A 14,416-nucleotide genomic window follows, 5' to 3' on the forward strand; every position below is an offset into this window, starting at 1 on the left:
TATTTGATTTAGAATACTATAAATATAAGTGCTAAGTATAACCATTTATCAAGAACATAATAAGTTTGAAATTTAATAGCATTCATGCAAACTTCAATCTTATTAAACGTCTTATTTACGCATAATAATTGTCCCTATTTGGCGAAAATAAGGCGATTCCAAGATCCGAAGAAACAAAGAGTGGTTAAGCATGCTTTGGCTTGTCTTAAACACTCAATCTTCTAGGGTAAGCATTGCCTTGCTAATGGCTCTAAGCCACTCTTGGTTAGACAATCAACGCATCTAATGCATCTTTGACGATGTATCTCTTTTGCCACGGTATGTGAGGACTCCTCACTCATACCGATGAGTTAAACCAAAACCAACGTGCACACCCGGTGTGCCTTATGCCCCTTGGAGAAGTGATGGCACCTCGCTTTGGCGTAGCCTACCATCACCATCGTCCGGTTAGTAAGTGTTGTTTTGGAAAGGCAAGTTTGACTCAATATTATTAGGGACCTAGGATTTCTATGTTGGTTGATTTAAGTGAACTTAACTAATCATCGCAACATCAAGAAAACCTAAACATGCATCTAACGAATAATTCACACACACTTATATATAAGCATAAAATATAGAGCGAAATTATAGATGCATATTGGCAACTAGCATGACCCCTTGAAATCTTCATATCTTCAAAAGGTCTTCATTTGCAATTCAAGGCTTTGTCTTCCAAGATACGCCGTCTTCAAGACTTAACCAAACTATGCAAAAACTAGTGTCTACAACTAGGAATAATCTAAATATTAAAGTACAAAAATACTTAACGGTGCGTAGACCGTATTTAGATTTACAAAAATACATAACGGCACGTAGTCCGTATTTTCTATCCTAGTCGGGTCCCACTAGTTGCCATTTCATAAAACCTGTGAAAGAGAATATATATATTCCATTCATCCATTCACTATTTGTGAATGGCCCATGCAATTTACAAATTTAAAACAAAGTAAAATGCATTTAAACAACGCGCGCACTAGTAACTAATCTAGGTGGTTAATCCGATTAACACGCCTAATTAAAACTAGTCAAAGTTGTTTAACCGATTATATAAATTACGTCATTAATAATTAAAGCTCCCACTAAATTCCGCATTTCCTTAATTAATCTAATTAATTAAGTCGGTAGCACCCAAACTTGTCAAAATGAAATTTTGCCAATGCCGCTCAAAACCAAGGCCTAGCCTTCCAAAATTTTAATTAAAATAAACAAAATTAATTAAAATAAGTAAAACGGCAAAATAATTAACATCAAGCCTTACTACGGCTAGTCACCTCACCGCACCAAGCATACGCACACGCCAAAAAACGAACACACGACCCACGGCACACGGCCGCGAGCTGCTGCCACGGCTAAGCCGCGCGTGGCTACTGCAGCCCGCGTGTGCTGCTGCCGTGCGTGGCTGCTGCCGCGCGTGTGGCCGCAAGCAAGGCGGCGCTGCCACCTTGGCAGCCACATATGGGCTGCTATGCAGCCCGGCTCGCCAAGGTGGTGCATTGCCTCGTTTTGCGTGCCACGGCCTCGGGATTTGATCCCTTTTTCGCGAGACAAAAATAATTAATTCTAAATTAATTTTAGAACTAATTTAGAGAGCAAAATAAAATTTTAAACAAGTCTAACTTAATAAAATTTTCAAAGTGCAAATAACCAAAATAATTCCAAGAACCATTCTTAATTAAATTGGTTTAGCTTGGTGAACCATAAAATTGAGGCAATTTCTCACTTTCAATTTAATCAATTTAAATTAAAATTGAGAATTTGACAAAGTAAAGGGAAGTTGGAAAAATATGAACTTTAATGTTCAAATGAAAATTCCAACATCTAAATTTTGTGAATCCTTGAAAATTATATCTTCCAACATGAAGATAACCAAATTTCTATCACAAAAATCGAAACTTTATGTTTCCAATCAACTCAAAATGATTAAAACAACAAAGTTTAACACAAAATAACATGGAATTTAGTGGTTTTTAAAGTTTCAATCACTTATCACAAATAAAGATTGAATCTTTAACACTTAGGAAGCCTCAAAAATAAAACTTTCACACTAAAAAGCAATTAGTTTGCAATTATGTGAAAATAAATCAACCTTTAAGCATCAAATACTACCAAGTAAGTGTGCTTTAAGGGGACATAAAAATGCAGAAAATAATGCAAATAATCAACCATATAATCAACAATTTATGCCATTAATTTCAACGTTAGAAAAGACTTAAAATTTTTCGTCAAAAACGAAAAACCCCTCGAAAAAGGCATTTCTGGTCAGAATTTGGCTAAAATCACAGGCCCCTTAGGGATAAAAACCTTTCCAGAACACATTTTCCACCCAAAATTCACTAGTCTTGGGCGAAAATCTGGGTTCTGGGCCAAACTCGACATTAAAAACGGGATTAAAAAAATAAAACCGAGCTACTAATCTAATTAGCAACTTAAACCAGAAAATTAAGCCAAAATAAACCTTGAAAAACATGATTATAAAAATAAACGAGCGGGGCTCCGATACCGCTGTTGGGGTTTGGTGAGTCCGACTCACCGCGGAAACAACCCCGACCCGAGGAACCACTCGCAATAATTAAAATCATAAAGCATAAATAAATAATCACAAAGAAAAGATAACGAATCTTACCCTCGAAGCGAGCTTCGCCCAAAAACCGGGGCTCTTACTTGAAAGCTTCGAGCACCGCAAGCGCCGTGCCTCCAACGGTATCCACCCACAAAGGACGAACACGACTTTAAGGTCCGCTACCTTGGAGTTAGCAAGGTCCGACCAAAACCCGAGTGTTATTAGAGTTTAAGAGTTTTCCCAAAAATATGGAATGCTCTTTCTAACTCCCACTCAAGCAAAGAATTCTCAAGCCATGCCATGACTATTTATAAGGAAGTATGCCTTGTGAATTTCACTCATCTTTCAATGTGGGACTTTTCACAAAAAGATCCCACATGGAAAGATTGGTGAATTCAACCCTTAGTTAAATAAACAAAGGAACAAGTAACAAGTGTCACATGGTTAGGTGTGGACCACTTTCTCACTTGGTCCCCAAGGCATTTCACATGCAATGTGAACTAACCATGTGTCACCCAACCTTGAGCCCCAAGTTGGGTTCGGTTGGCCCATTTTATTTTGGCTCGTGTCCATGACCCATCAACCCGGGTCCACGGCCATTGCCACATGTGTCGCCACCGTGGCGCGCCGCCACCATGGCGCTGCCACGTGGCACGCTGCCACTTGGTGGCTGCCACTAGGTGGCTACCAATGTGGCGGCTGCCAACGTGGCTGCTGCCACTTGGCGGCTGCCAACGTGGCGGCCACGTGTGTTGCCACATGGTGTTTTGCCATGTGTGCTGCCAAGTGGCATGCTCCCATTGGGCTTGCATTCCTAGCCTTTTGCGTGGCTAGGATTTTACTTGTTACTTGATGCATTTTCCCGTCTCGCCAAATCCTAAATTTTGGCTCGACATTTGAGATTCCCCGACGCTCGGTTTTGACGCTCCAAGCTCGAATTTCCGACGTCTAAATGTTTAACACTCGGGCGACGAATTAATTTCTTCCGAATTAATTCGTCGAGTTGGTTCGTATATTTTGCTTGGGTGTGACCTGAAGGGTTCAGTCAAGATTAAGCTGTAATATTAATTATATTAATATTACTGATCGGAAGCGGCCTCCACCCAGGCATTCCGATCACTTGACCTTACTGAATATATTAGCTTTCTAATAATTCTGAACCCGCTATCAGAATAATACACTTGTTTGAAGGACACCATTCCTTTCACTTCTGGCAAAAAAACTATGCTAAACAGAACATATGCTATTAGTGTTTCTGATATGTGACAAACCTTCTTATTGAATAGAATATGTTACAAGAACAAAGTTCTAAAAACACAATCTTTGGAGCAACAAATATATTAGCACAAAAAGTTGTCGAGTTTGAAATATGTCATTGCACACATCAAACAAAGAAAGTCTGTGAAACACCAGAAAAATCATTATCTAGCATAAACCTTGGTCAAATAAAATTTGAAGATCAAGACAAGCTGAATAAGCACGAACTTGCTAAATGTTGAGCGGGACAAAGAACACCAACAGCTCTCACGTAATGAGTTCTCACGTAAGCTGATGTACAGTGCAGGGGCAGAAGAAGAAGTGATGTATAAGCTGAATCACGCGACACATTTCCGTGCTAAAGGTCTTGTGAAAGATGAATCAAGCAGCTGTGATGGTGTCAGGTCTGATGTACATGCAGGGGCAGATGATTCAAGCAGTTTGGCAACTGGTAGGGTTTGTCTTATAAACTAGAAATTTAGTAGAAAACATCTTGGTTTATTATATTTAATAGGTTTTTTTCTAGCTACATACTAGAATTAGTTAAATGTTATACTGAAATAGTATGTGCATCCTTTTAAGATTCTTGTGGGGAAAGCACATTCATATTTCATACTATGTAAGTATGTATATTAAGACTCAATTTTAGAGATCCTAGACTTTTTGAAGCAAGCATGTGATGTCTTTAGCCAATCCAGATTTTTCATTGTTGCATTTGAGAACTAGAAATATATCAGTAAATTACTTTCCCCATCCTGAATAATTCTGATCAATATCAAAAATTTATCACATATTTCAGCACATATTTCTGAAATATTTCAGCACATATTTCAGCACATGTAGCTCAAGGAAATAGAATAGGTGAATGTTAAACGTAAAACCCAAATAATTCAGCACATATTTCTGCCATAACCATGTTATTTAAGTGACTTGCTGAATATTCACACAACCAACTTTTGAACCTCACAGAAGCAGCAAGCAACCAACTTCCCTCGAGCATCTCAGCATACAACACCCCCCACCCTCATAAAAACAATATCAGTAACTTAAGTCATTAATTGAAGGCACCTGATTTGACAGAGATAGGTACTATAACCCGATTTACTAGAACCAAATTATCTTAAAACTTTTATACTAGTAATAGTATAATTGAAGGCACCTGATTTGACTGGAATTCATCCAGAAACAGGAATTAAAACACAGGTTCAATGAGTTGAATAACAGACTAACATATAACAATATAATATGATGATAATGGAACTCAATCAACCACATACAAAATAGACAGCAACAAGACATAGGGCTTAGTGACAGCAGGACAGCAACAATGCAGAGGGCTTAGTGACAGTAGGACAACAACAAGACAGAGGTGAAGTAAAACAAAAATATAAAAGAATCAAAATCACAGCAGGCACTTTAGTATTGATCATATCAAGGGCAGAATAAAAGCAACATATACTTACAATTTCTTCTTCAAAATATTGATAGCCAAGTCTCCCACCTCGATATTTTGAGGTCTTCTTTTTAGACCTTTCACGATTACTTTCACTCAATTTCTGAAATTAAGTACACATTCAAAGTTATTTTACACAAACATTAAATTTATAAAGGCATACAAAAAAAAATAATAAGGTAATGCCATAATGATGAACTAGCACCTTGAAGTCATTAGAACTACAAGCTGTGATGAATGCCCCCCAATCATCCGGAGTTATAAAAGGATATTTCAAAGGTGGTGTACTGTTAATTGATCCATCTTTGAGATACAACCACCTAAGTCTTAGTCTAGTCTTGAAAGCTCTCCATCGATCAGAAGCTCGATTTAGTATCCATCTTTTGCGAACTTCAAGGACATCAAACCCCCTCTACATTCATATAATGTCATATGTTAGACATACATATATATAACCCTAAACTTTTTTTTTTATTATGTAACATATGAACTCAGTTTACTTACCGAGATATTGTCATACAAATGATCTAAGACTGCTTGTGGAACATCTAACCACTTGTTGTAGGTGATACTTACTCTTTCACGCACAACTACACCAATATAGGTGGAAAAATGACCTCTATGACTCCCAATATGGATTCTTTTGGATGGATGCCATTGTAAAGGGATTTTGGAGTCAACCTGGATAGCTTTCCCAACCATTCTAAGCACCGTGCGACCTCTTTCTTCCTCGCATTTGTTGTTGTCAGAATTTTCGGTTTCACGCACTCGCTTTCTTTTCCGAGCCATCAACCTATTGAAAAGATAAAAAGAAAAAAATCAATTTGGTTAGTTAAACTAAATAAAATGCTATAAAAACCATAATGTGAATTAAACATTAATATATAAATGGAAATGAGAAATGATTTTGACAACCAAACATTTATAAATCAAGTTGTACAAACAAAGTAAGACTTGAAAATTAATGTTACCACCTAGTAAGTGAAACACACCTCAAATACATAAGGACTTATTATGTCCACGCTTTCGCTTTTTCCCCTTTTTTTCTTTGTCAACCCACATGCCTTCATTGTGGTCATCTCTAACATATATTGAAATATCATCTGTATCATCAACCTCAATGTGTACTTGCTCCTTTCTCCTAACATAACCATCATCCAACATACTATCTTCACCATAATCATCAAGAATATGTCGGGGCTTTGGTGCTATAACTGCTGACATTCTCTTGTTCGATGGGTCGGTCATATAAAAGACTTGTCTTGCCTGACTTACTAGTATGAAAGGATCTTCTTTGTGACTAACTTTATTCAAATTCACCAATGTAAGCCCGAACCTATCATGTTCAACCCCATTTTTATTGTCGACCCATTGGCATTTAAAAACAGGTATCGAAAAACTAGAGTAATGCAGCTCACAAATCTCTTCGATGACCCCATAATAGTTCATCATACCACACACAGGATTCTTGTCTTTAGCACTAGCGAAATGCATAGCTTTAGCCTCTAAAGTAACCCCACTATTCTGCATAGTACTAAGTTCATCTTGAAACCTTGTGTAAAATGTGCAACCGTTAATAACATAAGCAGAATAATAAGTCGCACTAAAATCGGGTCCAAATGCCAAACTCTTTAGTCGATCAGAAAATGGAGTCGAAGAATCTATGAGCTCCTTCATTACATAATCCTTCAGCCAACTAATAAATGACCTACTATGTTCAGCAGCTAATGACTTCTCATTTGCTCTCCTGTTGCTTTTCCTCAAGAAGCTCATGTGTTTCTCAACATACGGCATAACTTCATCCTCATTATGAAGAATGTATAAATGAGCCTTATGCCAATCAACATAGGATAGGTCACGTACTTTTCGACCTATGGCCCCCTCACCATCCATTCTTCCACTATGACGAGATACAGGAAGCCCTATCAGTATTGCATTTAGCACATAGTCATTAGAATAAGCAAGAACTTCTTCGTAAAATAGTCGTTCGGCAATACAACCTTCAGGATGAAAAGCGTTCTTCACATATCCCTTATAGGTTCTCATTTTCCTTTCAAAACACCATTGATTTCTCATGTGAACTGGACCACAATATCTTATCTCTCTAACCAAGTGAATCGGTAAATGGATCATGATATCAAAAAATGATGGAGGAAAAAACATCTCTAATTGACACAAAATTTCAACAATTTCATCCTCTAATGCAGTCAACTCTCTTGGATCAATCACTTTGCTATAAATCGCATGAAAAAATCCACAAAGTCTAATTATAGCATAACGAACATTTTTAGGCAGAATAGAATGAATTGCTACAGGTAACAAGTGCTGCATTAAAACATGGCAATCATGAGACTTAAGGCCTACAAGTTTCAAAGTTTCCATGTTCACAAGGCTACGAATATTCAAAGAATAACCTTCGGGCACTTTTACTCCATCCAAGCTTTCACAAAACTCAATTTTTTCTTTTCTGGACAATGTGTAAGCAGTAGGAGGCAAGTATGCTCGACCTTTCTCATTCGTAACATCATGCAATTCATCTCTAATCCCCATATGCTTCAAATCATCTCTAGATTTTTTACCATCCTTGGTCTTACCGGGGATATTGAGTAATGTACCAATCAAGCTATCACACACATTCTTCTCAATATGCATAACATCAAGTGAATGTCTCACAAAGAGAAATTTCCAATAGGACAGTTGCCAAAAACATGAACACTTTTTGAAACCCTTCTTAGAAAGAGTGGATCTGTGTTTCTTTCCAAAAGTAATTTCAATGTCCTTCACCTTTTCGAAGACCTCTTCACCTAACATGACTTTTGGTCGCCCTTTGAATTCTTATGTCCCATCAAACGCATTTTTTCTCCTTTGATATGGATGCTCAGACGGCAAAAATTGACGATGAACCGGATAAACATGCTTTCCAGATTCCTTTAACCACTGTCCTTAGCAATCCTCCATACCAATAGGACAAGCTGTTTCCCCTTTCACAGTATACCCCGAAAGATTTCCATAAGCCGGAAAATCTTGAATGGTGCAAAATAGCATTGCTTTCAAATTAAACTTCTCATTGCGATGTGCATCAAACACTTCCACACCTTCTTCCCAAAGCATAATCAAATCGTCAATAAGAGGTGCCAAGTACACATCAATGTCATTTCCCGGCTGTTTTGGCCCTGAAATTAGCAATGAAAGGAACATATACCTTCTCTTCATGCATAATGATGGGGGTAAGTTGTAGGTCACCACCATAACGGGCCAAGTACTATACGTACTACTCATGGAACCAAATGGATTGAAACCATCTGTAGACTATGCAAGGCGTAAATTACGCTTTTCATGCGCAAATTCGGGGTATTTTGCATCAATAAACCTCCACTGCGGAGAGTCAGCCGGGTGTCTAAGCATTCAATCGTCTACTCGACCATCAAAATGCCAGGTTAACTTCTTTGCATCTTCTGCATTTGAAAATAACCTCTTAAACCTTGGTACTATCGGAAAATACCATAATGTTTTGGCAGGTACTCCCCGATCCCCTTTCTTATACCATGAGGCTTTACAAATTGGACAACTCTCTAACGATTCATATTGATTACGATACAATACACAATCATTAGGGCAAGCATGCATTTTCTCATAAGGTAAACCCATAGAGCTTAGTGTCTTTTTTGCCTCATATGTACCAATAGGAAGGACATTGTCTTTGGGAAGCATGTCTTTCACCAATTCCAATAACACATTAAAACTTGTGTCTGTCCAACCATGACCAGCCTTCAGGTTGTATAATTTTAGTATGGCTGATAACCTTGTGTACTTGGTGCAACCTTCATACAATGGATTTTCAGAGTCATTTAACAAGCACCATGTCCTCCAACCGATCACCCTCATTATTATTATGAACTTCGCGCAAATCATCCCTTTTCTCACCACTACCACTATCTTGTATGTCCCTAAACTCTCCATGCCAGATCCAACGGGTATATGTTTTATCAAATGCCCATTTACTCAAATGATTGAGAATTTCATCGGGTCTCTTATGCAAAAAATTATGGCACATAAAACAAGGACAACGTAGCTTGGAGCGGCCTCCACTGTTTTCTACTGCAAATTTAATAAATTCCTTAACCCCTGTTTCATATTCAGGGTCACCCGGCTTCGATGTTGATATCCAATTTCGATCCATTTCTAACCACCAAGAACAAGACCTCAATTCTTAAAACTGTCACATATGTAAAGCTCATATAAAGGCAATTTGAATATAACCACAAAATTTTTACAACATCTATAAAACAATATATATAAATAAAACAATAATTGCATGAGTATATTAATATTGTACAAAAGTCGAAAAACAAGATTGAGATAAATAAACTTAAAAATATCACATATGTAAAGCTTATATAAAGGAAATTTGGAATATAACCACAAGATTTACAAAACCTATAAAAATATATATATGTATATAAAAAATAATTGTATGAGTATATTAATATTGTGTAAAAAAACAAATATGATATTCATTAAGCAATACCAATATTGGGATCTATTTTTCTATTCATTTTTTAAGCACAAACAATATACTATACAAAGTAAAGAATAGAAACATGGACCACTAGTCATTTACTATTTATTTTTGAATGTGAGCAGCATGAACATCAAATTTGAGGAGCTTCCATATTTATGTTCTGTCATTTGTTAGCACATATTTTTTTACATGCAATTATTTTAGGAATCCTTACATGTGGGGTTAGCTTATATACTTTATTTTATACACCTTTTACAAAGGTACCAAACGCAACTTTTGCGGGAAAATCAAATTCCTAGCTAAGAACTACTATATATAACTGCTCGTATCTTAAACAAAGCTCTCTAATAAGCCGAATCAACTAACTAGTGTAACAAGGCGATTAACATACAAATTTTATGCCAATACATACAATAGAAATAGTGAAGATAATTTGAAATTAAAAAGCTAAACAAAATTTCAAATTGTAATCAAATAATTATGCAAATCATTATGCATTTTTATAACAGTATTCTTCTTATATAGCAAAACAAACAAGGCAACCTCAATAAAACAGTAGAATATGAACAAAAATCATTCATTTTTATGAATTATATGTACCACATACATAGTTACAACAGCTAGTAAAGGGAATTGAAAACTGAAAGGAAAAAAAATACCTTCTCCAAAGTTAGGGTTTTAATCCTACAATTGCAGAATTCTCAAGCTCCAACAATTGAATGAAAAATCGAAACTTGAGTGGTGGAATGGCGGTAGCAACGGTGCGCCGGAAGATGGAGTGCGAACGATGGAGTTTGAGTGTGAGATAATGTGATGGTGTAACTTACAATGGAGTGAATGCGATTGCTTTTCATATGGTGCAGTCAAGGATGGAACTTGAGTGCAAGATACTGCGGTGCATGTCTCGTCGGCAGCCTTTAGGTGGAGGTGAACGGAGGTACGCCGGCAAGTGGAGAAGGAGTAGCGCCGTCTGAGTGATCGAGCAATTCAATCGACAGTGTAAACATTAGAGTAAGGCAAAAGCAAAAAAATTGGAAGAATTAGAAAGTGAAATTTTAGGGATTTTGGCGGTTTAGAATTAGGAAAAGCAGAGACCGGTTATTACTTTTCACTGGTCTCTGCCAATTTTTAATTTGAAAAAAAAAAAAACATCAAGAGATCGGTTTTCTAAAACAATTGGTCTCAAAATATTTTAATTAAAAAATAAGAATATTCTAAAAAACTGCAAGAGACCAGTTATCTTTAAAAAATGGTCTTTTAAATTTATTTTGAGACCGGTTATTAATGGTAAATGGTCTCTTGAAACAAAGAGACCGCTTATGTAGTAAACAGGTCTATTATATTGGGTCTCTTTGGCCAATTTTGTAGTAGTGATATTTACAAAGAGCTTGAGCATAATATATTTTTTAAGTTTGATTTCGTTTGTTCCTTTTTTATTTTTTCCGAGATCTAACATTTTTATCCGTTATGTTCTTTGGGTTAAGCTTATAGGAGTTTTAGCATATATGAATTTGAATTTATCTCTTATATTTTTTGAATTTGACCCTCAATCTTCAATATCATTTATAATTTTATTAGCTTTTTTTTATATTAATTATCATATAATTGTATATAATTTTAATTTTAATTTTTTAAAATCAGGATTATGAAGGTTGATGATGATATTCTTATCTATTGATGATTGATTTTTACATCTAATGAACATTCGAATTACTAATATAGAACATGATATGAATTATGTAACAATGTACATTATTTATATCCAGGTAGCATGATTCCAATACAAAATTGGAAAAACATTTCACAATAAATAATTAACATTGAATTACTATAAAAATACATTACAATTACAGTTAAAGAATATGGATAGTTAAAATATTTTATCAAGCTACGAGATCCAAGAAAAAATCATTATATGATATAATAATAATGAACAGGCCCATAGTGTATGTTAATTATTTTTTGTACATTAAAAACAAATATAAGTACATACATCATGTTTTATGGTAAAGAACATTATTAAATCATATAAAAATATCAGAAAAAAAATACACATCACCATTATTAAGATAAATATTATAATTATATATAAAAACAATGGTGAAAAAAATATGACCAAAATAAAATATTTCAAAAATAGAAATTTTGTAATTGAGGGTTCGTTTGGCATTGCTGTGGTTTTCTGTTTTTTGGTTTTTTGTTTTTAAAAGTATAGGATATATGTCCCATAATGAATCAAAAATTATTTAAACATATTAAAATCATAATAATTTTGAAAACTGACAACAGAAAAGTGGAAACACCTTTTTCTTGTTTCCTGTTTTTGGTTTTTAGTATTAAAAAAAAAGGAAACTGAAAACCAAAATTGATGCCAAACAAGCTCTCAGGTGGGAGAATTTTGAAAAAGGAAACTGAAATTTTAAATCTTGATTTTTGAAAATGAAATCTTGAATAATCTTTGGGAGAAATTAATTTTTAGGAAAGAAATTTATTATAATAACTTAGTATCATACGCATTCTTTACAAAACAATGTCATGTTCTTCACAATTTTTTTTAAAATTTTTTTTTTTTTTTGGAAACAATATTCTTTACAATTTAAACAATGTTCTTTTTGTTTTTTTTTTTTCCAATTGCACCATGCTTAAGGTACACCTGGGTGCACATATTAAGGATTAGTCTCATAATCTTGGTTAAACTTTTCACCAAAAAAAAAAAAAAACCAAAATGTTTCGGGGGTTTTTGTCCCTTGGGAGAGTTACAACACTAAGACTGGATTCAGCACAGGGCGCCTGTACCTGCAAAGCAAACGGACCGCCGAATGGTCGGTGGTCCGCCTCCGAAGATTAAGTTAGTAAGTATTCGGATTACAACGTGCGGAAAAAAAGTTATCTGCTCGGATTCCAAGCTCAGGTAAGGTGCTGTCTGTTTCTTGAAAATGACAGCTCTGTAATAAATGTAAAAGTGACGTGTTGTCTCGTATTCAGTGTCTATGTATTCTTCTGTCATAAATGAGAGAATTGTCCCTATTTATAGGGTCTCATGGAAAAGTGTGCCCTCCCTAGGATTTGGTGACCTAGGGATTAGGTCACACCGCAAAACGGCGTGTAGACACCCCTTTGTGTCTCCCCAAAACCAAACCCAGTGATGAGTACCTTTCACGTCGAATCATAATCGAATGAAGTGAAAGTGTGGAAAGTCTAGTGTTGCGGATAGTTTTAATTTCTTTTCTCTTCTCTCTGTTTTTGAAAAATTATTTTAAGAAAACAACCAATCCAGTTTGGTTGGTCCATGATATGGGTCCAATAGTAGTGTAGTTCGATAGGGCTTGACAAGAGCTTTCCAACGATGTATTATAAGCCCAATTCCGATGAATATTGAGGAAGTTATGGCCAATTTACTAAACTGAACCCGTTTTGAACCTTATATGCGGCCCAATGATCTAGGGGAGGGCCTAATATATATTTATCATTCCTAATGCAATTAGGAATGGTTTTAGTCTTCTAGATTCTTTTAGAAGGTTCTTTTCATTCCTAAATCAATTAGCATTGATAAATTTACTTTTGTTGACTTTTCAGAGTTTTAATTAAAATCAAATAGCATTTTTGAGGAAAATTTACGATTTTATCCTCCAGTACGGCAAACTTATCTGATTTTTGAAAACGCGTCTAAAACAGGCTTTGCACCTGACTCCAGGCATTGGCACCTGGAACCAGGCCTGGCGCCAGTGTTGGCACCTGGCGCCAATTAGCCAGGGTTGGCGCCAGCTCTGTTTTGCGTGTGCCAGATGCTCTGTTTTGATATTTTATCTTTTTGGCTGATTTCTCTATAAATAACGTCGTAAAAACTCCGTTTTCATTCACCGATTCTCATCAACAATCAATTTTAATTAACATACACCTACAATCAGTTTTCAATTCTCATTCTCTTGTAATTCATTCATTCATAAATCAATTCATTCATCCATCTCTCTCTCTCTCTTTTTTTAAATTAGTCTTTTACATACAAAATTCCGCATTCGCAAGATCTAGAAATACCTAGCAATATTCGAAGTTGCCTTCGTCCTAGACGTGAAAGGTTTAATTTTTGAGGGTTTGGTCCCAAATCTCTCTTTCAATTATTTAATTTAATTGTTTTGTTTATTATTTTCCTTGAAGTTACTAACGTGTGTATTTTGTTATTAGAAAGAGGTACGAGACATCTAAGTAAGTGCTTTAATGGTTTTTATTGATGTTATGATGTAGAAATCATGTTTAAATTGTTATTATGATATTCCTAGTATCATGTCTAGGGTAATTTTAATATTAAATATGATTGTTACGATGCTTCCTATGTTCTTCCTAATATTTATGATTGTTAGTATCATGTTAGGGTTAAAGATTTGATTTTTATCGCTTAGTGACATGCTAGGTTTTGTTATTAATCTTGTTAGTATCATGCCTAGGATCTTGCTATTTTTTTTTTATTATTTTTATAATTATTTTGATTATGATTATAATTTTATAATTATTATTATTATGATTAACATGATTATTATTATGGTTAATATGATAGTTATTATGATGATTATTTCATTGTTATAATTTT

General features: G+C 35.2%; 1 protein-coding gene across 1 annotated transcript; it reads right to left on the reverse strand.

Moving 5' to 3' along the window:
- Window positions 1–6,302: 6,302 nt before the first annotated feature.
- LOC145557730 (uncharacterized) lies at window positions 6,303–8,120 on the reverse strand. The gene has a single exon (XM_081618904.1). The coding sequence runs from the start codon at window positions 8,118–8,120 to the stop codon at window positions 6,303–6,305; it is 1,818 nt and encodes a 605-aa protein (XP_081475030.1).
- Between the last annotated feature and the right edge of the window lie 6,296 nt (window positions 8,121–14,416).

This window comes from Chenopodium album, chromosome 9 (assembly GCF_948465745.1).
Source record: "Chenopodium album chromosome 9, dcCheAlbu1.1, whole genome shotgun sequence".
NCBI lineage: Eukaryota > Viridiplantae > Streptophyta > Magnoliopsida > Caryophyllales > Amaranthaceae > Chenopodium > Chenopodium album.